The 25,546-nt window shown below is 40.2% G+C and overlaps 2 protein-coding genes across 4 annotated transcripts in view; one reads left to right on the top strand and one right to left on the bottom strand.

Annotated features, from left to right (window-relative positions):
* The first annotated feature begins 49 nt into the window (after window positions 1-49).
* On the top strand, window positions 50-18,373 carry CCNK (cyclin K). Of its 3 annotated transcripts, none has more exons than XM_086750059.1 (11): window positions 50-188; window positions 1,691-1,957; window positions 2,952-3,033; window positions 3,640-3,771; window positions 4,534-4,639; window positions 5,674-5,731; window positions 8,026-8,195; window positions 9,405-9,697; window positions 13,664-13,697; window positions 14,855-14,929; window positions 17,045-18,373. In XM_086750059.1, exons 2-11 carry the CDS (start codon window positions 1,761-1,763, stop codon window positions 17,665-17,667), a joined length of 1,770 nt encoding a protein of 589 aa, XP_086606185.1. In that variant the 5' UTR covers window positions 50-188; window positions 1,691-1,760; the 3' UTR covers window positions 17,668-18,373. The 3 variants fall into 3 exon arrangements, with proteins under 3 accessions (XP_086606185.1, XP_086606187.1, XP_086606186.1); XM_086750061.1 differs by having other exon boundaries at window positions 88-160; XM_086750060.1 differs by lacking the exon at window positions 50-188 and adding an exon at window positions 216-511.
* Window positions 18,374-18,457: 84 nt separating this feature from the next.
* CCDC85C (coiled-coil domain containing 85C) overlaps window positions 18,458-25,546 on the bottom strand; it is a 112,180-nt gene continuing 105,091 nt past the window's right edge. The window contains exons 5-6 of the mRNA XM_086750062.1: window positions 23,714-23,812; window positions 18,458-22,174 (exon numbers count right to left, since the gene is read on the bottom strand). Coding sequence (XP_086606188.1) covers window positions 22,085-22,174; window positions 23,714-23,812 — 189 coding nt within the window. The 3' untranslated portion in view covers window positions 18,458-22,084. The remainder of the gene's footprint in view (window positions 22,175-23,713; window positions 23,813-25,546) is intronic.

Below are 25,546 nucleotides of genomic sequence, written 5' to 3'. Positions count from 1 at the left end.
GTCGGGGGCTGGGGGTTGCCGTTTCTCATTGGTAGCTAGGCAGCAGGGCCTCCGTCCTCACGCGCCGACGTGATGACGCAGCGAGTGGCCTGGCCTGGTTCCCAAGATGGCGGCGCGCAGGGCGCGGAGGCTGCGCTGTCGTTAGAGGCTCCGCGCTCCGGTGGGGTCTCCTCTCCCGCGCGTGGCCTGTGAGTGTGCGCGCCTGCGTGGGGCCCCGGGGCTGGGCTCACCCACCCCCCATCCTCCCTCCCGGGCCGCCCGCCGGCGAGAGCCGGGGCCTGAGGAAGAGACGAAGGGAGCGTGGAGGCCGGGGCGGGGAGCGAGCGCCTCCCCGGGCACCGACCGCCTCGTCTGCGGCGGGCGGGGGGGCCGAGTCTGGGAGGAGCTTGAACACCCCTCGCCGGTTTGGGGGCTGTAGGGGACGCAGCTGGGCTCTCGGTCGGCTGGTTGGGGTAAAGTAGGATGTAAAAAATGATGATCGAGCTCCGGAAATCTTCTCTGTGTTAATGGGGTGCGTAAAAAGGCAGAAGAAAAGCTTTCGTTGTTCGTTTCGGTCGTTGCGGTTTGGATTGGGGTGCTTGAGGTGGTTTGTTTAGGATGTTTTCGGGTTGATGGTTTTTATTCCCGATTTTGTATTCGGAAATGCTTTCGCTGCTCCTAGAAGCAGATCTTGTCGCTTCGGGCAATTTTAGTGTTAACTGGGTTTTAAAATGTTTACAGCGTTAGGAAAGAAAATAACTTGTAAAGAAGAAGAACCATAATAGTTGTAAGAATAACACTTTCTTGATAAATGGGATGGGAATGCGTGGCTGTGCCACAGGGCTGTTTTGCTGGCTCTGGAAATAGTTTTAAGTAGCCATTCACTTATTTGTGACAGACGTTGGGTTGGTCTGTCACTGCTACCATTAGTTGCAAAGATTCTTCCAAAACCGACGTGGAGCAAAGACGGTTTCCTTAATCTGAAAAAGATAAACTTGAAGTTTAGTGAGATGTTGATTGCAGGCATAGTTTTTCTGACAGTTTATGTGATCGTTCTGTTTTCAGAAGGGCAACATCTGGAAAACTAAGAGCTTGATTTCAAGAGTTTTAAGTTTGGGTCTTTCTCTGACCGTTTTGCTTAGAGCGAATACATTGCATCATGTGTTAATTGCTATTTGTTATGCAAACCTTTGCAGGTGACTGCAGTAATTTGTGCGTAGTATCTGTAGTTTATTGAATTCCAGTAAGAGTAGTTTTGTGCCTGAAGGAAATAAAGGCAGCAAGACAGTCTTCATTCTCTCTTTATTTAAATTACCATTCAGACTGACCTAACAAATGTGTTTCCTAGCTATGAGTAGTGGGTTAATTCTGCCCCCTCTCCAGCGTTTCAAGTCTTGCTGCTACCATCGCTGAATTGTTTTTCCTTATCTTGTGGACAAAGTAGGTGAAAGTTATTCTACTAAGAAGTAGCAGATATTGTTGATAACGCATTCTTGAAGTTTCTTTATTAATCAGCTAATAGCAAAGATAACCTGTGCCTGTTTCTTGGAATTGAATTTGCAGTATATGGGGAAGATAAGGGCGGGGTTAAATATTGCTTGTCTTTCAGTGGGCAAGGTTAAATGCTGTTTCTCTTTACTCATCTTTGAGCATGAGGGCAGGGGGGAGGTCTTCTCCATGTATAAAGAAATCCCTTTTTCTTTTCTTTAAGGTTCTGAAGCAGCTATCTGAAGACTTCATTTTTGAAAACTTAAAAAGCAAGAACAATTCTGTTTTAATAAATGAAGGAAAATAAAGAAAATTCCAGCCCTTCTGTAAACTTGGCAAACCTGGACCATACAAAGCCATGTTGGTACTGGGATAAGAAAGACTTGGCTCATACACCATCGCAGCTAGAAGGGCTTGATCCAGCTACTGAAGCGCGGTACCGCAGGGAGGGGGCCAGATTCATATTTGACGTGGGAACACGTTTAGGGCTGTATCCTTTCAATTCATGTTAGTATGAAATGTCTTTAAGAATGTGGATTTTCAGAATAAAATGTATGAGAATGGGATTGCGTGCTTAGTTAGCTGTTCAAATATTCCTTAATCGTTGATCAAAAATCTTTCTGAGCTTACTTGCCTTTTGATTTAATGTGTTCCTACATCATTTTTCTCCATTCATTGGATAAGCGAGGTGGTAGAGAAGGAGGATGATACAGGCTTGCCAATTAAGAATAACTTTTGACAATTGTCAGACTTGGTCTCTTGCTACATGAATCTACGTAACTTCTCAAGTTTTGAATTTTGAAATTCATTTTTCTACATATTTTGCCTCTGAGGCTTCTAACCTCTGCCTCCCCACTCTTCATTTTTATTTTTGTTTTGTTGTGGTTAGGATTTACAACTTTGTTTGTATTAGTAGGTTCTCTGCACTTTCCTTTCTCATAGACTGCCACTTAAACTTTTTGCTTCCTATGTTCCTTTGCTTCTTTTAATCTTCTCAGTTCTTTGTTTAACAGAACCTAGTGAAGATGAAATTTTACTCTTCTTGAACAGAAGAGTTGGGAGCATGTTCAGATTTTATTTGCATTTGTAAGTGTGAATAATTTGTAACCTTACTGTGAGGTGATAATTGTTCTGTTTCTTTATGTACCTATTGCTGGTTTTTACTTTTGAAGCAGGTATGGTTTAACATGAGGATGAACTTGCATGGATTCTCCTTATAAACGTGATTGGGAGTTCGCACATTTCCAATAAATGCTTTAAGTATCAGCTGCATCTGGGCTGAATCATAGCATTTACACAGCCTTAAGGGAGTTTGTGCCTTTTTTTTCTAAAGCTCCTGCGTTACTTGCAGTGTTTTCTAGCTGGTTGCTGAATGGACAATTACTTGAGGTGCTTGATACACCAGAATGTATCTTTTCCTTTCTGCATGTTTGGTTTTAAATTTGTTTTATGCCCCGTTTGAAAGTCCTTATTCTGCACCACAGACACTATGATACTCTAGCAACCGGAATAATTTATTTTCATCGCTTTTATATGTTTCATTCCTTCAAGCAATTCCCAAGATATGTAAGTATTTACAATATTGATGACTTAATATAATGGTTGCGCTAGATGTGGACTATTTGAAACAATCATAAGTTAACTGGTACTACTGCTGTCCACCACTCTGAATGATGAAAACCAAGCATTTTATCTTGAAATCATTACAGCTTAAGATACATTGTTCTTGCTTGTTTACACATGTCTATTTTTGCTTAGAAACATATTTATATTGACATTGCAGTTATGTCTTGTTGATACTGTTCTTTAGAAAGAGTTTAGCTATAGTTTTAGCACTCCTGTGTTGGCTAAAAGGGAAAAAAAAAAAAAAAAGATATAATACCATCTTAAAACTGCACAGACAGTGCCAAACCAGGACAAATTCCGCTATGAGTTTCTGACCCTGAAATAAAGTTTTGTAACAGGCACAGTCCTCCAAATTCTGTTTTTCCTTTGAGAAAGCAAAAGTTTAAATTAACACTATAATAAAATAATGAATTAATATGCTTATTAAGTGTTTGCTGGGAAGTCTTTACAGAACTGTTAATGGAAACTGACAGTGCTTTTATATAATGCTGTACTGTATTTCGTATCTACATGCAGACGAGTTTTTGAAAGCACTTTCTTTTTTAGGTGACAGGAGCCTGCTGTCTCTTCCTGGCAGGAAAAGTTGAAGAAACACCTAAGAAATGTAAAGATATAATTAAAACAGCCCGTAGCTTGCTAAATGATGTACAGTTTGGACAGTTTGGAGATGATCCAAAGGTAAAAGTACTAATGTCGAAGTTGCTTTGCAGTTGTTCTAAATGAAATTATCTGTTCAGCATGCATTTATAGCTCTTTTGAGTAACATAATAGGTAGCTATGAAAATATTCCTTGCTAATGCAAGTAGCTTTGAGAGTCTACTGGGATAATTGTTTGTATTAAAACTTTACATTTTATCTCATATAAATTCTGATGTTATTTTGCAAACTAAAGTAAATTTGAGTAATTCTAATTGGAGCTAGAAACCTCAACAAGTCGTATTTGACAGTCTTAATATTGTTTTAGGAAGCAATTAATAGCAAATCTTAAGTCGAGTAAGAGATCTACATCTCAAAGTATTGAGAAGTTTCCTGTTTAGAGTATTTGACATAGTAAAACTATGCTTCTCTCAACACTTGCTTATTATAAATAGCAGAAGGATCTGAAACCCAGGAGAGAAATGTGGTGAGAGCTTCCCTTTTTGTTGTGATTTTGTGTATTTGACACTTTCGTGCTGTATCTGGTTCAGTTCTTTCCTCCATGGAGGAAAAGGAATTTTAAACACTACATCCCCTGTCCTGCTCCAAGTAAATGTGAATCTGGGTTTAAAATAATGTTTTAAGTTGGAGAGATTTCTGTTCTTCTTGAGGACAAACCCTGATCAAGCAAAAGCAAACAAACATGTTTGCCTAAAGATGCTCTGTATCATGCTCTATACCGGCATAAAATATTTGTGAGTAAAAAAAGGAATAATATTATGGTTACCTGGTTACATTCTCTAGGAAGAAGTGATGGTCCTTGAAAGAATCTTACTACAAACAATAAAGTTTGATTTGCAAGTGGAACATCCATACCAATTTCTTCTCAAGTATGCCAAACAACTCAAAGGTAAAATATTACAGGGTGAGCAAGTAATGCCTGTATCTTGGGTTTATGCAGCAGGGGGGTTACAGTGGTGGTTTCTGGAGAAGCTACTTGAAGTCTCCCCTTTGTCCTGTGGACCTGGACGGCTCCAGGGCAGACCCGCTGCTAGCCCAGACTGAGCCAATTGGTGACAGTGATAACACCTCTGTGATAACGTATTTAAGAAGGGGAAAATAAACCAGAAGTGTGGGCACAGGCCTTGCACTCTGGCCTCCCTCTGGGAGCTGTCCGGGCCCAGCCCGGCCCAGCTGAGCTGAGCAAAGAGAAGAGAGGAGAGATGACTTGTGAGAGGAATAGCAAGAGGAATGGCTGTGAACTCCAAGGTCAGTGAAGAAGGAGAAGGAGCAGTAAAGCTGCTCCAGGCAAGATTCCCCCTGCAGCCCATGGTGAAGACCGCGTTGAAGATCATGGTGAGGCCGGCTGTCCCCCTGCAGCCCATAGAGGCCCACGGAGGAGCAGAGATCCACCTGCAGCCCGTGGAGGACCCCACGCTGGGCAGGGGGATGCCTGAAGGAGGCTGTGGCCTGTGGAGGGCCTGCGCTGGGACAGCCTGTTCTTGAGGGACTGCACCCCGTGCAGAGGAGGTTGGAGATATCTGGGAATTAAGTTAAGCCCACAAAGAGGGGTAGGGTGGGGGGAACGTGTTCTTAACATCTGGTTTTCTCTATCATTGTCCTACTTTGGTTTTATTGTTAAGAAATTTAATTCGTTTTCCCCAAGTTGAGTCTGTTTTGCCTGTAATGGTAACTGTTGAATAATCTCTTCCTGTCCTTATCTCAAACCTCTTGTTATATTATCTCTGCTCTGTTCCCTTGCAGAGGGTCAGGAGAGTGAGTAAGTGACTGCATAGGGCTTAGTCCCAAGTGGGGCTAAACTGTGACAGCCTGTTATTAATTTTCAGAGCTTAATTTACATTAGCAGCGCAAGAGTATTCTGTTTCAAACTGTTTGTCCTTCCTAACAACTTTATTTTTTACAACTTTTCTGGTTGCCTTTCAGGAGACAAAAATAAAATTCAGAAACTGGTTCAAATGGCATGGACTTTTGTCAATGACAGGTAAGATACTTCTAGGAAACCTTTTGAAAGTTAAATAGTTACTGTTACTTTATTCTGTGAATAGATATTTCTTTGACAAATCCTTGTTAAATATTTTTTTTAATCGTGTTCATCAGTTTTTCTTTCCATCATTACCATGATAGTTCCATTGAGCAGGGAATTTAGGATAAGTATACAAGTAGACCATTAAGACCTTTGCAATGTTGTGGTAATGATGTAATGCTGTGTTTAAAAAAAAAGTTACTGTTTGAGAGGGCCAAACCAGATTATAGATCTCCGGGATAGAAGCTAGCTTCTTGCCTAACCTGAGATCTGTGGCACTTCCCAATTCCATCATGTTGGGTCAGCTTTTTTTTTTTAAGCTGTAAACTAGCCATTAAATTCAGTGAGGAATACAGTTTTTAGCACTAGATTTAGAATTTCTCAGATAATGGATTTGCAGTACAAGGATCATGTCAATTAGAGGAGTGTGTGTAGAAGCGCTTTTCATGTGTAGTGTGGTATTAGGAAAAAAAAAAAAACAAAAAACCACAAAAGCCCAAAAACACTTTAGTCTTGATAAGGAGGCTTCTACAGAGCTGGGCAAGTTAATTCGCCAAGGACAGTTAAATGTAATTTTTAATTTCCATAGCAGACACTTAAGAACATGTGTAACTGGCCTGGCTATTCAGAAATGCTAAGTATATTGCTTTCAGTCATACCTATAGCAGTAGAACACCGTTAAAAAAGAGGTGCATGTTTATTCATACACCTAATTTGAAGTAGCCCAGTGTGGGAGCACATTCTGTAGATGTCACCTAAACTCTCTGAATAAGTTTGAGCAAAAGGTTGCTCAGCGTATTTGGGTGTCGAGAGGTGTTTACTTCAGCTGTTGTCAGTCTTGCAGATCAGTCAATCTTACAGGCTCGACTGTCAGGGAAAACTTCTGTTATATATCCATCAAACATCAAACTTTGGGGACACTGCTGTACTTGGAATTAGATGATGTTTAATAATTGAAGAAATTTAATAATTAAAGAATATGCACTCTAGGAAAACATTAGTATGAGGTTGAAGTGATTGTTTCTAATAATACTTATGTCTGCTCTTGAGAGGCTGTCTTGTGTTTCCTTAATAGGCATCATATTAAAATTGTACTTGTTTCCGTGGCTAAAAATTCTGTATTTTGCCCTACCGATCTTTAGAATAGAGGGTTTTGTTCTTTTGCAGCCACAGTACACCCCCAGAGTAAATTTTGTGAAAGTAATTATAGGAAATCAATGTTTTAAGAGCTAGTTCTTGTGTCTTTTTTGTGGTTTACTGTTGTCGTGATTCTGCCAGTGTTTAAGTAGCCTGTTGGCCTTCAGTTACGTGTCGCCCACTGGAGACAAAGCTGATTTAAACTACTGTCTGGGCTACTGTTTTGATGCATTTAAGGACATAATAATGAATTCATCAGTGAATTCACAGGACTTAGCTGACTAGCTGGATCTAACATTCTTTACGCAGATCCTATGTTACAGAATCTATGGAGGGGAAAAAAAAAACGTAAAAGAAAAAACAAGAAAAATTCTGTAATTTAAAATTAATATCAGGAAACAGTAACTTTGATTATGACAGGAACTTACTCATTTAATATCAATAATACCAATAATATTTTAGCATTAGCTTTAACAACGGCTATTCAAGAGATAACCTTTTACAGTTGTTACAACTTGATCTAAAACTTGCATTGTGCTTGACAAGTTGTTTTACAAGTTCATGTTGGCTGTTCTGTGGGGGTTTTTTTTAGTGGTTGTTTACACTTTATTGAAGAACATTTGGAAACTCTAAAATCCAAATGCGGACATCATTCCCTAACCAGTGTCATGCAGTGACAGCATGCTTGTGTAGCAACGAATAAGAACACTACTACTTTTAGTTAGCACTACAGGTGAGACTAGAGTGGAATGTAGCTGCCCATACTTGGAATATAAGGCTGTCTTTTCCCTCCTCTTCCACACCCATATCGTGTTAGCTTTTCTCTACTTTTAAACTCCAAACTTGATGTTCCTCTGTGATATATTGCTTTCTGTAGGTGTATGCCCTCTGTATTATCTGTTTAAAATTACCTTGTTTCATGATAACAGTAGCGCAGAAACAGTTTAGTTTTGCAAAGTCTTGTTTAGCATGGCTCTTAATTAAAATTGTCTGAGATGTTAAAAGCGTGGTGGGATTTTCTACCCTGTTAATTATAGCTGTCACGCATTAAGTACTTTGACAATCAGAATTATCTTCAGGGTTGTGTTTTGGTTTGTTTTTTTTTAATATTCCAGTCTGTGCACTACACTATCACTGCAGTGGGAACCTGAGATCATAGCTGTTGCAGTTATGTACTTAGCAGGCCGCTTGTGTAAGTTTGAAATACAGGAGTGGACATCAAAACCAATGTACAGACGATGGTGGGAGCAATTTGTCCAAGATGTTCCTGTTGATGTTCTGGAAGGTATGAAAAACACTTGCTGCAAACAGAGGAGTATTTCCTTTAGCTGTGTGATCTAGGTCATTGGTAAATGCAAATTGCTTTCTATCTGGGTTTTAGGCAAAATAATTGTATGGAGTATGTAACTCAGGACATGCATGCTATGCCTTAACCAGATTTTCAATTAAACTTGTAAGACTGGCTTAGTCTGGAAGCATCTTTAGTTACCATGATTAGTCCTCTGATCAATATTTGCTTTAGTACTTGTTTAGTTTATAACACAGCTAATCAGTTGCTAAGTTGTTGTGGTGTGTGTTTTCTTTTTTTTTTTTTTTTTTTAATCCCGTCTCTCCATTTTAAATAAGTGGCTGTATGAACACTGGAACTAGTGGAGCCTGGTTTCCAGTGGTTTTCTCGTTGATGGTTGACCTCTTTAACCAAATTATGCTAGGATTGCAATCAAATTTTATGGTGTACTGCAACTGAGGAACAGATTATGGGGGATGAATTCTGATGTGTGTTTGTGTGAATTCTGATAGAGTATGAATTATGGATCCTTTTCATCAATACAGATATCTTAATACTATTCCCTTTGTGTGTATATACTGTTCATATTTACTTGCTGCTTGTCCTCTTGAGAGAATCCCAGGAAGTTCATAAAATAAAGCAGGACTTCTCTTGACTTTTGTTAAGTAAATTGTGGTTATGTGGCCACTAATTTGTCTTTATTAAAGTTTTTACTAACTTACCTGGTACAAATGTCAGGCTAAGCGTACTAGTTCCATAAGGTACTTTATAAACTCTATTTAAAAATTAATGCTTGTCACAATCTGGTGTTTGGTTCTAAGGAAGTTTTAAGTGAAACAATATGGGTTACTGTTCAGGTGGTTTAGCCTTTGTTGCTCTTAGAACTTTTAAATGAATACCGTACAGTTCTGGTGATTTCTTGAATGAATGGTTACTCGCTTTGCTTGTATCGTGGCTTTTTTCAGAGTTACTTCAATTTCATGTAGGTCTCTGCTGAATCCCTGCCAAAGAGTGTTACAGAATGGGAGTCTCTCTGGTTTCTGCTACTGTGTCAGTGAACGCTTATTGAAAGAACTCATTTAGCTTTTTTAGAAAGGTTTTCTTTTCCTTGAGTGTAAAATGTAAAAAGCTTAGTTGATTATTGTGTATTAAATGTACACTTGTACATTATGGATGTGTAATCTTTTGGATAATTTTTCTTTAAAGACATCTGTCATCAGATCCTGGATCTGTACTCACAGGGAAAACAGCAAATGCCTCATCATACTCCTCACCAGTTGCAGCAGCCACCATCTCTTCAATCTACACCCCAGGCACCCACGGTACAGCAATCACAGCAATCCCAGGGTTCAGAGCAATCACAGACTCAGCAGCAAAAAGAGTCGCAACAGTCAGCACAACAACAACAGCAGCAGCAGCAGCAGCAGCAAACACAAGCACAGCAATCTAAAAAGCCTTCTCCTCAGTCAAGTCCTCCTAGGCAGATTAAAAGACCAGCAGTAAGTTTAACTTTGAACTTTAACTTGCATTTTACTTTTAGGTTGAGCTGATGTCCATTTGATTTAAAGGCTGCAGTGTGCAGCAGACTTGTGTTTGCTTTAAGAATGAGCCTGGTGATTAATTTTGTGTGGTAGACTTCTGTTGGTTATATGGCAAGTATGTTAATGTAGAACATACTTTTGTGGTGTACTGCATTCTCATTCCACTTGAGGCAAAGTCAGTGGAGAGACTTTTAAGTCAGCATGAGCTATTAAGGTTCTACCTCTGTGATTCTGTGCTTTCAAATTTTGTTGTTTTCGCTATTAAGCAGGCTTGATTTAGAGAAAGTCTCTTCTGCCATATCTGAATGTAGAGACGTGCACAATGCTGATGAAGACATCATTTGAGAACAGTGGCTTCTCAAGTTGTGTCAAAATTCTTAAAAGTCGTCTTTCAAAATAATCTAATAACAGTAGAAGCCTAAAAATATATCGTACATTAAAATATCACTTCGTCTGTATCATCATCTCATCATTGAAAGAAAGTAAGTACATTGGCAGTTGGATAATATCACAAGTACTCTGAGTGCTTTTCCACAGTCATCAAGTCCAAATGAAGCTTTCAGACCTTAATCTACACTTCTTGCAGGTTTTTTTCACTTTTAAGTTATAAAAAAAAAGTGTTGAAGTGTTAACCAAATCTTCTTGCATATACATAGTAAGAAGAGTGTTTTCAGAAGTAAAATCTTTGGAACAAGTCCATTTAGGAAGTAAATTTTGTACAGCTTTTACAGCTTTTGCTCTAACTTGTAATTAATGTATGCCCAAACTACAGAACAGACCTCGAGGGGGGGAAAAAAAAACAAAAAACCAAACCAAGAAGCACATGAAGAAGCACAAATGGTAGAATGAAATTGAATTGGAAGAGCGCAGCATCTTCATGATAGCAGCCTCCCAAAAAAAAAGAGAAAAAAATGCAACTCTCTAAATCCTTGGTCTTGTAATTACAAGATATAGCCTACTACCAGAGGAAAAAAAAATCTGCACTGAAATACATAGTTCTTGTACTGAACTTCAGAGTTGTTCAAGATAGAAAGTTGATAAAGTGTGTTAATTAGCTTGAAAATTGGGAGGGCTCTTTATAAGTAGTATGTACTTTTCATACTTTTTCTACCATCAGCACAAACTCAGCTTGGTTTGTGAGATCAGTAGGACAGGGAACTCTTTTCTTATTGTTCTTCAGCAAAAATGTCTGGGACAGTTTGACACATCAGAAACTGTAAATAACAATTTAGATTTTTCTGTATGTGTCCATCTGACTGTAAGTTGTTATGAATGCTTGTTCATTCATGTTAGGGCTCTAACTTTACAGTACTAATGATTTTACCCCATCCAATGTGTTAATGAACTACCTCATGGAAAAAAGTGGTGCCTTTTGCATGACTAGTGTCTGTTGTTCTTTAACGATCACCTCTGGTCAAGCTCTTAGAGCAACTTACCCTTGCTTAAAATTAAGAGTTTGAGGTCCATCACCTAATAATTAAGGAAGCAAATAGTACAGATAAAAAGATAAGTCCTGGTACACTGTAGGCATAGAACAAATACAAAGCAAAGGGTGACTCACAGGGGGAGTTTTGTAGGAGAAAAGTACAAACAGGATGAATTTGAGAAAAGCAAATGTTATGATCCGAAATCATTCTTCAGAAAGCAGTCTAGGAGAGCAAGATGTGTGGTGTTTAAAAGATTTACTTGGCACTTCTAAAATGTTCTTCAGTTAGATGTACCATAAACCTTAAAATGTTTGCCTCCTTCTATAAATAGGGCCTTACATGAATTCTCCTTTCGTTTGTACAGAACATAAACACACTTTGTTCTTGGAGGCCAGATTTTCCATTTGCATGAACTCATAACTCCATTGCCTTCTACTGAGCCAAGATACTTTCAAGCAGTTGAGGCATTGGCCCATGACTTACAGACCCATACTAGGTGTCTAAAGCACATCCTCTGCATCTCTGGTGGTGAAGAGCACTTGAATGTTCAGTTGGCTTCACTAAAAATACACTGGTTAATCATTAGATGTAAATAGTATGTTTAGTTTGATTAAACTAAAAATTGTTAGGGGGAACAATTTTAATGCACATAGAAACAGCACTAAAATAACAGTTCCATTGTGGTATGGATCGAGCTTATTATGAAAGTATTAAGTAACAATCAATCAGCATGCTAATCAGTTGGTAATGTTGACCCTGGGGTGTCGTAACTGGAGCAATACAACTACAGTGCAGCAGAAGAACAAAAAAAAAGCTTGTCTTGTATTTTAACATCTGCCGTTATTCTAACAGGCTTTGGTTTTGTTACTTCTTGATTTATTTATTTTTTTTTTCTTTAGCATCAATACAGTTTTAACTGATGTTTGGTTTTGTCACACAAGCTATTTGGCTCCAATTGCCTGTTCTGTTCTAACGGTGTACCTCAATTACATTATTTTCTGAACGTTGCTCAGTGTTAACAAATGCACAATAACAGAATTGATTGCCACTTGAAGCGATCAACTGGCTTCACAGGATGAGTGATTTTTGGAAATGTTGCAAGTAGTGGAGACTTGTTTGAAAGTGCAGGGAGATCAGATGTTTGCATTCCGTTTTACAGACAAGGAATTTAGTGCTAGAAAATCAAGAAAAGACTGCACAAGTTAAACGAAGGCAGCAGATGAGTCTGTGAGAGTCACTAAGAAAAGTATGTATGTTTGGAATGAGAAGATAAAGATTGGCTTTAGAAAGCAGGAAAGCAGGGGGAAGGTGGCTGAAGATGAATTGAAACATTTATCAAAGGAATGTAAGAATGAGGTAGCCTCAAGCAGGCCTTGGGTACCCTAGCATTAGACAGCAGAAATCTTGAGAGTACCCATCAGAATTAAGGAAAACTCGTTCAAATTGGAGTGAAGTGCAAGCCCATTCCTGCTGCAGAAAGTAAAGTGATGGGAACTGAGCAACAGTTGGCAAAGATAAAGCTGCTGGTGTTAAATATTCCCTTAAAAAACCCCTTTCATTCAAAAGACAGAGAAGCTATTTACTGTACCCCTCTGACTTTTATAATTAATTTTAAATACATTTGTAACTAAGCTTATTGTACTTAAAATTTCAGTTAGGCTTTCTGGTTTTCTCAAAGACCATCAACTAGCCATCTCAGTTGGACTAAGTAAGCTGGACAGATTTTTCTTACTCCTTTGTCTGTGATTCTTTGAAAAAAACACGCAATAAAACAACAACAACAACAACAACAAAAAAAAACAACCAAAAACTTGTGATTGGAGGGATAATGTTAGGTTTGGTGTGTTTTGCTCAGTGTGCATAAATTTTTTTTCTGGCATAACATTTGGCTTTTATAGAGTGAGTTCCATCTGAAGCCTTTTGAAATGTTTCACACTGAGCAACACTTGCACTGCCCTCCTGTCCTGGTAAAGAAAGCATGAAGGCCTGAACTGATTTTGGCAAAGGTTGAATGACAGGCCAAAGCAGAATCAAGAACAGAGGCCAAGTCTCTAGCTTTCAGCTTAGTGAGCAGTGTGCCCGACCATGATGTGTGTTCAATGGATGACAAATAAGTTAAATATATTACTCAACTGTGAGAACGGCAGGAAATGCCATATCTAACATAGCTGCTATTTTTTCAATCTTTTTATTCTGCCAGTGAAGCTGAGCTTTCCCAATGTGATTTGACTTCAGTCAGTGTGTTGCATCTGTCTAAAGAGATTGGACATTATTAGCCTCCTAATAAAAGCAGAGGAACAAATAAAGGGTTTATCCTGCCTCCCTTTAGTGGAGGGAGGAAGAAACTGGTTCTGAATTGGAAACTGGTTCTGGCGTAGTCATATTTGTACAAAAGCTCTTCATCAGGCTGTAAGTTATTTGCGATTTTGCTCACTTGTCACTATTTTAAAATGTTTTGTATTTTGCAGTGATCATATTTTCTTTTTTTTTTAACAAGGCTGTATCTCCAAAAGAAGAAACAAAAACATCAGGTAAATGCTAATTTTCAATTCATACTGCTTTCGTTTTACTGTTTTAGTCAGAATAAGTCATTTGCTGACAGATGCTTTGTTTGCTTACAGGCTTGACAGTTCTAAACTATTCTGATCCTAATAATGCATTTCTAAATATATATTGTAACTGTTTTTAAAATGTTCCTAACTCCAGAACTTGAAAAACTAGAGTGTAACTGTGCCCTAAACGTCCCTTAATACAGTCTGTTCAGTAGAAATCTTGCTAAACTACTCAACTCTGAACTTGTAACTCCATGCATCATTTAGAGTAGTTCTTCAGCAAGCTGTGGGATCTTGAAGTGGCTGAAGGTACTGTGTCATTAAATAGCTACACTAATAAGTCTGTTGGTAATCAGTGAGTTTTGTAATTGGTTGTTGGCATGGCTGCTAGTAAAAGGCATTTTGTATCAATACATATACAGTCCAGCTTAAGGAATGCTTCCCTGCAGCGATCACATCTAGTTCTTTTGTGGGTTTGTTTTTTTTTTTTCCTTCATTCTGCTAATTTCAAACAATGCATTTTAGGATCACTAGGATGTGATTCTGTAACCTTTTCCTAAGTAAATTTGGCACTTCTCCCTCTCTGGCACTGCAGATACATTCTGGAGAGCTGTCTGTTCTCACTTCTCTCTCTCCTGTGCAATTGCCATTTTGTTTGGTTTTTAGACATGTGTTCCCCTTGCAGAGCATAGTTCAGCTTCTCCTGAGATCTGTTTAAGTATTTATAAGTTACAGTTTTGTGCAAGAAAATGTACATGTGCTCATCTACACATTCATAGTGTTACTGGGACAATTTGTCTCTAGTTATAAAATACATAGCTTGAATTTGTAGGCATGTGTTCTTTCAGAAGATGTGTGTGATACTTGATGCCAGTTTATACAAAGGTCTTGATTTTAGTTTTCTTTATTAAGCATACAGATCATAGAATCATTACGGTTGGAAAAGACCTCTAAGATCATCAAGTCCAGCCATCAGCCTATACATAGTGTATAGGGTTTCCCCTGTACCTTTGCGTAGTGTAATATGATATGATAATCATTACTGTGAGACTAGACATGGACTTTGGAAAATATTGCAGAGCAATAGCCAATTAGGAACTTCCAAATGTTTGGGTTTTTGGGTTTTTTTTTTTTAGAACCGCCACCGCCATCTAAAATTCCTAAAATTGAAACTTCGCATCCACCGATACCTCCTGCACATCCACCTCCAGGTAAGCTTTTATTTTCTAAAACACATTTACTCTTGCAGTTAATTGCTTTTGCTTTTCAGGTGGTGGTGGTGTGTGGAGAGGGGTTGTTGCCTTGATTAATCAGCTTGGCAAGTAAAAGCATTGGGTAGATAAGCTCCACAGGGAATTTTATCTTAGTAGCACAGGCTTTTCCAGACAGAAGAAAAGAAGTTATGGAAACAAGACTATACTAGGTCACTGGCAGGTAAAAGGGGACTTATGTTTTCAAAAGGGTGGCAGATGCCATATTTTATTACTAGAGTAGCTTCCAGCTAACCCATAGAAGTCCTCTATGTTATATCTTTAGTACAGAAAATCCTACAGGTGTGTAATGTCTGAACAATAAGGGGGATACTTTCTTTGCTGTGTCGCAAAAAAGGACTTTAATCTGCCAGAGAACTTTTAACACTGCACACATGCCCTATATTTGCAAAATAAACTGTGCTGTTGTAAAAATGTGCTTCCAGCACCTTGATGCATCATTAGCTGTCCTTCCAGTGACCCGTAAATATGACATAAATATTTTATAGAGCGTGGTCCATAGTGTAACTGTAAGATGACAGCTTCTAACAGGGAATTACAAGAGACCAAAACAGTGCTCTGAAATATAGTAGGATTATTTTTCCCCATTTGTTAAAATCTAATTAAGAATGAAAGGGTTCTTCTGGATATCGTGTTCATTATTCCTTCAGTTAGTAAATCTTGAACGCACATCTTGCATCTGGAATGGTTCTCAAAATGAGCAAATGGGGAAATTACTCTCTGATATAATTCAGAAGCTAGCAGTCATTGAAATCACAGGTAGCACAGCCAGCATACCAACCTTACATGATCTAGTTATGTAGGTGTCGTAGGGGACAAGTTTGCTGTTAAAATTACGTCTGCTTAGATAAGATAAGTCCTATTTAGGCAGGTAACAAATGTGTTTCCCTTGTTATCTAGAATTTTACTCTTAGAATTTGTTTATACAAGCAAATCATTATGTAAGCACTGAAACATTTTAACAACAATCTTTAGAGTCTGGTTCTTGTCTTTTGGGGCTCTGAGGAAAAATCAGGTGAAAACTAAGAATGGTTATTGACAAAGTGAACCAAAGTACTAGAAGGTGGATTTATCCCAAGTTCCATTTAGCATTGTCAGTTTAGTTGTTGCATGCCACTGGAAGTGACTGCCCTATATCTGCTTCTAAATAACTTTTCTTACTGAAAAATATTTTAGATGTTTATATATACAAGCAAGATGGATGTCAAGATGCCCCGAACTCTTTTTTGTTGGGCATTTTAATACTGAGTGTATGACCACACAGAGATGTTGCCATTAGGTCAGTCGTCTTATTGTGGTATTCCTTACTTTACATAATGTCTGTATAAAGAGGGAAAAAAAGAATAAAAGAGAAGACAGTTTAAAGCATGTTCTTGCCAGAAATGGCCAAGTATAATTCTGTAAAATTCTTACCTTTTTATGAACTTCCCTAGGCTGTCAGGTACTGAGTTCCCTGAAACTAATCAGTGGAACAGAGCTGATCAGATTTCATGTCCCAAGCAATCTATCACACTTTCTTAATTACCCTCTGGTTTTCTTTTTTCTTTTGTTTGGTAAACAGGTTTAGAACTGAGTGTTAAAGACTTGAGACTTTGGCCTGTATTCTCAAATAATATTTCCCAACATGGGAGGCAAGTGAAGTGCAGAGGGTAATCTCAGGCTGCCTCCTGGAGGTAGAAGGGAGGCCTGGACTAAAGAAGATTGAAGCACTGATCAAAAGTCTCATGACTTTTAAAATCTGCTAGTTGTGATTTTGTCCATCCAGTCTGCTAATTGCTGCTGACTGTAGAAAAATATTTAAATTGTATGGTAATAGTAATGAGAATGGAAGACATATTTAACTTTTAGAATGGGAAAAGCTGACTTGGAGCTTTGTTATGCAGCTTACATATTTTCTAGTGATATAAGGAGGTCTGACTGGATACCATACGGCATTCAGAGACTTAGAGAATGGAGTCGTCTTTTGATATGTTAACTGGAAGAAAAATATAACATACTCAGAAGCTGTTAATTGCCACTGTCCTTCAAAATAGTAAATGAAATTTTCTTTTCCAGAGCGCAAGCCTCCTTTGACAACTGCAGTTTCAATGGGAGAAGCAGAGCAATCTACTACTGTGGACTCAGTAGATATGCCAAAGGTCCAGATTCCTCCCCCTGCTCATCCTGCCCCAGTACATCAACCTCCACCTCTGCCGCATCGTCCTCCCCCGCCACCTCCCACCAGTTATATTACAGGGATGTCTACTACAAATTCTTATATGTCAGGGGAGGGTTATCAAAGTCTTCAGTCAATGATGAAAACAGAAGGACCAACTTATGGAGCTTTACCACCGGCCTATGGACCACCAGCTCATCTACCGTATCATCCTCATGTCTATCCTCCCAACCCTCCACCACCAGTTCCACCTCCACCCCCTACTTCATTCCCCCCACCCAATATTCCACCTCCTACTCCTGGGTATCCTCCTCCTCCTACATACAACCCTAATTTCCCACCTCCAAGACTGCCTCCAACTCATGCAGTACCACCTCATCCACCTCCAGGGCTGGGAATGCCACCAGCTAGTTACCCCCCGCCCACTGTTCCTCCGGGTGGACAGCCGCCTGTACCACCTCCAATTCCACCTCCTGGTATGCCACCTGTAGCAGGACTTGGACGTGCTACGTGGATGAGATAGCATGAGGTAATTTGCACGATATCCCTTGCTGTTGACTAGGCAGGAGTAGCTAGCCAAAACCTACTTTGTAAAGATGGAGAGGAGGCTAATTTGTATAATTTAGATGAAGAAATGAGGCGGTGAAATGAAAATTTAGCTGATCTGTTTGCAGTATTCTTTATGGTGAGTTATATAGGCTTCTAGATTTTAATCAGCTTTGCAGTATCTATTCTAACTTTATACATTTGACTTAAGTTTAAATTGTCTTGAGTTATTCCAGCACTGGATTACTTTGTACTAGCAAAACCAGCCATATTGGCTCAATTATATCAGTAAGAAGAAAATTTCCTTCTAGAAATCAGTGCCTATTTTTGAGTATCAAAATAGCCAGATACCGTGAAATTTGATCTATATTAAGAAACTTCATTTTTAGTAATAATTAAAACAACACGATGTCAAGCATAAAAACTACTTTATTTAAGAGAGATCCTGAATGCTAGCTGACTGGAATCATTTTGAGGTGTTTGCCTTGCTGATATTTTTGTTTTGGAATGTACTGGTATCTTAAAGTATTGTATGTTTACACCTATTTGCAAATTCCTGTACATAATATATATATTTTCTAAGTGTGAAAGTCTGAATGTAACAACCTACTGTGATGTACATCCTGATTATAAATGGGACTACTTCGTTCACATCTACCCAAATAAAATTGGTTCTGAATTTAGTGGATTTCCAGGTTTTTCATATTAGTTCAAAATTCATAACTTATGGTACTTACTGAAAAGTATTTCAGCTGTGGTCTCCCAAATCTTATTCATCAGTTTATTTAAAAAGAATGGTTTTTATTTTATTCAACTAAAAGTATACACTATCACAATCAATCTCTTACTTCATTTTTACTAAAATATTTCAAATGAATGTTTTACACACATTATCAAAAAAATCTGTACTATTACTTTCCTTCCCCAAAAAAGCCAGAGTGGTTCAATAACGGGTAAAAACGCGTGCTAAGGTCTAAAGAATTTTGCTATATACACAACAGCAGGTGCTAACGTTTCCAGTTCTTTGTAAATCATATACAGAAAATATAGCAGGGCTGTAAGATCACAGGTTTAACAGAAATCAAACTTTAAAACTGATTTCTAAAGCAGCACAAATAGACTTTCCCCACATTATGAAAAATATACAATTTTATCACTTTACAGTCATGCACTTTGCAAAAGATCAGTAGTACTCTTCCCCCACAGTTTCTAAAAAGATAAAAGGTCACTTTAACACTGATTTATTTTAATATCTAATATTTGGATAAAAATGTGCCGTTCTCAAACAAGGTTGTGCTCAGCAGTCTTACCAAGGTGCAAAGAGCCAACTGAAGCTGGTTACACCGCAGCATTTCAGGAACTTTTAGAGAAATGCGATTCACTTCAGCCACTCCAACAAAAGTCAAGGATGTGATTTCATTTTCCTTAAGCAAGCAAAGTCCATTTGTAAACAGTGGATGCTTTCTTTGCCAGAGGATTGCAGAACCCAGGTCTTCAATCTTGAGGAAATTAACTATTGCCCCAAATATATCAATTTAATGGCCGCTATTTCAAGGGATGCTCCCTTCCAACTTAATGTACAAAGCCCCTCAGGTAGTTTTCACTGAAGACTTAGCGCATAGGTAAGTGAATTTAAATACGCGTACAAAACATCTGTTTAGACAATTGAAAATTCAGCACCCAAGTCATCCTGTAAAGTCATTGAGTGTCATTTTACCCCAGGAAGACATTTTATAGCTCAAATGGAGCTAAGTATGAAGAGTAGCAAGCCTGCCCCCCCCAAAATAACACCTCAGCGTACGGCACTGTCATGTTCTTCTGCAAAATCAGTGATGCACATCTTGCATTGCAGACTTATGCTGCCAAATAGAATCTTAAAGAAACGGGATGTACCCTATCAAGACTGTTCAGCTGAAGTACTGGCTACCCTGTAAACTGGCTCTTCAGGATTTGCAGCGCTAAGGGACCTCAATTGCAGCACTATTTCCCTTGTAGGTGAGACCTGCAGGTGGAACAAAACAAGCTTTGCCTGAAGTAATTGAACAGATTTTGAAAGAGATTTGATAGCAGGGAATCTTTGAACAAGAATGACATAGCTGGTGAGACTAGTAATCTGCTTTGTATAGCTCTCTGCTTGTTGAGAGGACCTGCTAGTCTAATATACTCCTAAAATAGCAACCACATCATCAGCACAATTAACTCTCTACGAGTGCTGGCAACATTTGCATTGCTTTAGTTAAAATTCACTGACGTAAATTAACCTTGTTCCCAATATGCTTAAATGGTCTGCTTAATCCAGCGATTAGATGCCACCAAAATTAAAATGGGCTTTCAAGCTGATAGATTACAGTAACCCTCTGTTTGGCATTAGATGTTAAGGAAGAATGATGCCTCTGCTTCATATCACCTTTTCTGGTACAAAAATCTCAAGGTATAAATTGTACAGGAGGAAGACAAATAATCAATGCTGAAGGTCAAAACAAAAAGCAAAAAGAAGGAAAGTCGGAATCCTCTAAAGATGCCATATTTTAAGTCAGACACACTGGGTCTAAGCATTACTAGACTTAAGAGTGAGTTAGCTCAGCGCTCACTGACTGAGCAGTAGTAAACTACTGGTGAGTGTGTGAGGGAGAGTATGCGTGTGTGTTCTGGGGGTGGTTCTTGGTTGTGTTTTTTTTTCCAAATAACTTACTCATGTTGACTGTTATATTTTTATTTCTGCAATAAATAATGAAGTGGTGCTTACTCTTACACGTTACTATGTATTTTGGTTGTATTCTTTTTTTTTTTTTTTAAACTGGTTACAGATCGCTGCTCTGACACTCCAAATTCTTTACCCAGGCAGCTAGATTATCATATACCATGGGACCATAACTTGCAGCATGGGCTCCTTGGTATTGTATCGGTGCTCCATGTTAACACAATGCCATAAGTAAAGAACTCCACTGGTAGAACAAATTAATTTATGAGGAAGAACCTGTCTGGCTAATTCAGCTGTCTGTAGCTGTGACTGATTCTTATGGAGAACAAGAAGGAAGTGACGGTTTTTGAGGTCATTAAATCTTCGAACAAATCACTAAAATCAATGCAACTTTTGAAGAGGAGCCTTTGATCTTTTCACATGCCTGTCTTTAAAATTATTTTACACCAACTATTTTAATAACCAAGCCCTGCTTCCTTGGACTACTGGGAAAGAACATCTAATAAAATACAAGGACAGCTGCTGTGACAACTTGGAAAAGAAGGGGGTCAAATTCTTACAACTATACAAGCAGCTACTCCACAATAGCAAAATATAAGTCCCATTGTTTTATATACAACCATTAGAAGAAGGAAAAACCCACTTGTTTTGGTTCATTAACAAAAATAAAGCTTGAATGGCAGGAAGTAGTCTCACCCGACAGCCCGTGTTTATGGAGTTTTTATTCAGCTCTGCAAGGTTGTTGCTTGGTTACCCTACACAGGAACCAGTATAGGTGAGGGATCCAGCAAGAACATTAAAAAAAAATACCCAAATCTTCCTTATCTGAAAGATGAGCTGCTCTCGAAGATCCTGTGAAAGCCATAAGCACTGTTAGGACGGCAGTTTCTGCTGAATTATTTTGTTGTAAAAGCTCGACAGGAAAAGTGTTGCCATATTTGTAGGGAATACTGGTGTGTGGCTAAGTGACTTCAGTTCATTCACATTACAACTGCAGAAATCTTGTGTCATTTGTTCATGAAAAACAGTTCATTAACAGCTGATACGGCATTTCAGCGTTTCTGTATGTTTGTGTGATGAGTACCACCATACGATGTACAGAGTGGGACCAGTCTTTTTAGGTCCCCACTCAATATTGTACACAGTGCCTTGTGAAAACAGTTGCATGACATTCTTCAAAATAAGGACCTCCAAAAAAGTGTTAGCAGCTCAGGAGCTTGGCAGGCAGTAAGCCAACAAATACAAAATGCTGTTTCCTTGGAAGGTGCTGCCTGGAGCCACTAACCCAGTTATAAATCGTTGACAACCAGGTGGCCCGGAGCAATACAAATTGGGACTTCTCTGTAGGTTAAGGGTTCCTCTTGGAAATTCTCGCGAGTTAGTTAATTCTACAAACAGACCATTAAAACAAAGCAGGTTTGAACTACAATACAAATGATGTGAGTCTGGCATTATTGGATGGTTACCCATTGAACAATAGTTCCAGAGCACCACAGCCTGGAAATCAGGCCTTTAGCTGCCATATTTACACTATCATTACAAAAAAAAAAAAAAAAAAGCCAAAAAAAAAAAAAAAAACCTCAACCCTGAAAAATCTCAACCCCAACTCCCAAAGACCAGGCAGCTAGAAACACTGAGCTCTGCCTCTTTAGTCTTCACAGAACCAATCACTTTCAGCCTCTGGGACGGTGTTCTACAAGGGACCCTTGAACTGGTTTCCCGAAAGATGTTGCCTGATGGAGGGTTTGGAGCTCGCAGCATCACCCAGCTTTCGCCAGACAACCTGTAAGAAAAAATAAAGAGGTGAGGGAGAGAAAGACATGATTGAAAAAAAAAAAAACCCAACCCAAAGCCTCTGATGAGTTGCAGTATTTTGATAATTGCAGGCTGAAAGTCAAAACCAGTCGTTTCCTAGACCTGGGCTGTAATTGTCAGCAGAGCCACTGGATGGCAGCTGTGCACCAGTTTCCAAGGTAGAAAACATTGATGCATTTTTCTAATTAGTCTCTCTTGAAATTAGAACCATTTTTGCCTGGGGTAACAGTATAAAACAAATACGCTAGGTTCAGAAGTGAAGTTCAATGGTAGGTCAACCCTGCCATGCTTACAGAAATTATGTTACCATGAACAGAAAAGATAATGAAAAAGATAATGATTAACATTATATACATACATATATGACTTTCTCAAAACATACATTTTATCACTCTAGGGCCTCTGCGGTATGGGACACTATTTTTAAAAAAATAAATTGCAATGCACTTCGTAGTTGTCTTGAGTCTACATAAAATGAATATTTAAAGAAAAAACAGCTGATGATACACAAACAGAAATGAGTCCATTTGGGAGGATGAAGCTATGTCATTTTACCTTCAGCCCTGCATGGCTACAAGGAAATGTGGCATTAAGCAGCTAAAATATCCTAAAAAGCAGGCCCTCGTTTACTCTGGTCTTGGCTTTGCTTATAGGGATCCACCAACCAAAGCGACGTGCCTCAGCCCTTGCTAAGGATGCTTGCAGTGATTTAGCTCTGCAAGATGCATTTGTGTTTTTTCACCCTTTTTTTAGGGTTGAGGTGGTTTTCAGAATTCAGGGTTAGGCTCATCTCTGCTGCTGTGAAGCACTAAATGATGCTGCTTGGGCTGACCTCCAAGGTGGACTTCTAAAAGAGAAGGCAGCTTGAGCCACATTCTAGCAGAAATCCCAAACTCTCTGTTCAAAGCCAAAGCGTGGGCAAGGTGCTGTGAAGCTGGAGGCAGTGCCACAGCAGCAGACAGCACCACGCAGAGCAGAGGTTTTGTACAAACACTCACCATACAGGACGCAGCAAGCTCAGTTAACCATGTGGTTGCCCAACGTGTTGGCAGTGCTAAAAGAACCCCACACCCCAGGATGCTCTTCAATGGCTTCAGATTTGAATGTTATCTTAGGGTTTAGGCTCAAATCCATCCAAGCAGTACAGCTTCAAAGATAACAACCAGTCACTGTTCAGCTCAAACCAAGTCCGTAAGGGCACAAGTGGAGTCAACCTCTAACAGGACTCTCCAAGCCTTTTGCTCAGCTCTCGGTCAGCTGGACTAGCTACCCTGCACCCCCGAAGGCAGCAGTGGGAAGTATCTGCTGAGTAAAGGCAGCTCCGCGCAGCGAGCAAGGCGCTCGGGTTACTGACACCCAGAGCAGCAGTTAGCAGAGCCTCCACTCTTCCCTAGTGCCTGTGGATCCCGCCTGAAGCAGGGCTTGTACACAGCAGACCCCTGCTCCTCTGTACTTCTAACAAAAGACCACTAAAGAAACCCGTAGAGTTGCTGAGAAGAGTTATTACATTGCACATTTCACGAACAATTGCCTTCTCCTTTTCACTCAGGTCTTCTTCATAGTTGTCTTGCAATTGCCTGTCCAAATTTTCATGGACCTCAAGGACCTAGAAAAAACAATATTACAAAAGCATTACGCTCCTCAAATAATTAAGCACCCCTAACAACCTCATCAACCAGACAGGTGGTAGATGCCCCATCCCTGGAAACATTCAGGGGCTCTGAGCAACCTGATCTGGTTGGAGATGTCCCTGCTCCTTGCAGGGGGGTTGGACTAGATGACCCTTAATGGTCCCTTCCAAGTCTAACTATTCTATGATTCTACGATTAACCAGTATTTAAATTATCAGGATTCAGAAAGCCTTGAGAGTCAGAGCACTGCAAAGACAAGCATGACACCAAGTTGGGTGCCTCCATCCTCACCCATCCCCAGCAATGGCATGCCTCTGTCCCACCACCTGCATGTTGTGGCCTGGGGGACCATGGCAGCAGGTTGCCTGCATCCACAAACACATCTCTTCCAGAAAGGCTGCTGGTGGCTCACCTTCCAGGCAGCTCTTCCACGGCAATGCCCCAGCAACTCATGCTCCCTCCATTCCCCTTGTTCACAGGATCAGAGCTTCTCCACTCCTATTGGTCGGAGTCATGGGGCAACTGTGGGCAGCCCAGGCCAGCAGCTTTTAGGTCTCACAGGGTTTTAGCCATCAGGGGAATAGGGAAACAGAGGTTTGTACCACTGAAAAGCAGAGTATTACCCGCTGTGCAGCTTAAGTGTGTGGTCTCCAATCAGCCATGAACTTTGAGATCTTAAAGAGGCACAGCCAATTTCACTCACCTTTTGGCTGAAAATTGTTTTTAACCCATTTAGTTTCTCAAGGGAACCTCTCGGAGGCCCACGATGGCAGTGAGCAAGAGATGGGCTGTTAGCACAGAGCCCTGGGACTCAGAGTTCCCGATTTGATTCCCAGTGCTTACCCACCCCCTCTTCGAGCTGGATGCAGCCAGGTTGTGAAGGGGATGGGAATGGGACAGGGAAAAAAGCCAGCCTTGCTTCCCAGGACGCTGTGTGCTGACTGCAGTGCTCTGAAGGCACCGTCCCCACCCAGTGCCGAGTGCCGCAGTGAATCTGGGTCACCCCCTCCTTGTGCCACAGATGCCCTCTGAAGATGGATATAATCACCTCGACTCCCAGAGCTTTAGTTTAATCTCCGTCAGCGCCCTTTCCACCCACAGGGCACGCCCCATAAACGTAAGGGAATGGGCGGCCCTTGGCTGGGGCTGGCACACACGCGCGTCCCCTGCACGCGCACCTGCACCCAGGATTGCGGACACGGCTGCGGGGTGACAGCTACCGGCTGCTCAATGCATTCAGCTGGTACAAAGCCTGATGAATACGGGCCATCCCCACACAGCGCTGGTGCCAGGCCTGTCTGGTCCTCCACAACAAGCTCTCTTTTGCTGTCCTTCCTCTCCTGCCTGGCTACAGGCAGCGGGACCAGGCCGTGCCTGCAGCACCCTGCCCGCAGGAGCCTCAGGAGGAGTGAGGCATCACCTTTCCCTTCCCTCCTGCTCACTGCTACAGGGCTTTTCCTGTGGCATTAACGGGAGGAAAGCACTGCAAGAATGAAGACATGGCCGCAAAAGCATGGGAATGGCTAGAAAGGGAGGGGGGAAAGAATTTGAGACTCTCCAAGGAGGCTCTGCTCTGTGGCTCGGAGGGCATCTCCAGAAACTCTTCTCAGATCTGGAGAGAAACAGATTTCCCAGCAGAGACAGACAGGTGACGGGTCCAGCACTGACGCCCTGGGCACGTCCAGTGCCCGTGTCCATGAGCCCACTGG

The sequence above is a fragment of the Chlamydotis macqueenii genome, chromosome 5, assembly GCF_036417535.1.
Source record: "Chlamydotis macqueenii isolate bChlMac1 chromosome 5, bChlMac1.mat, whole genome shotgun sequence".
NCBI lineage: Eukaryota > Metazoa > Chordata > Aves > Otidiformes > Otididae > Chlamydotis > Chlamydotis macqueenii.
This window is presented reverse-complemented; position numbering and strand designations above follow the sequence as displayed.

Coding starts and splice junctions, on each gene's coding strand:
- CCNK (XM_086750059.1), top strand. CDS start 1,761: ATGAAGGAAAATAAAGAAAATTCCAGCCCTTCTGTAAACTTGGCAAAC. Junction 1,958..2,951: donor GTGGGAACACGTTTAGGGCT/GTATCCTTTCAA, acceptor TCTGCACCACAG/ACACTATGATACTCTAGCAA. Junction 5,732..8,025: donor TGGACTTTTGTCAATGACAG/GTAAGATACTTC, acceptor TTAATATTCCAG/TCTGTGCACTACACTATCAC.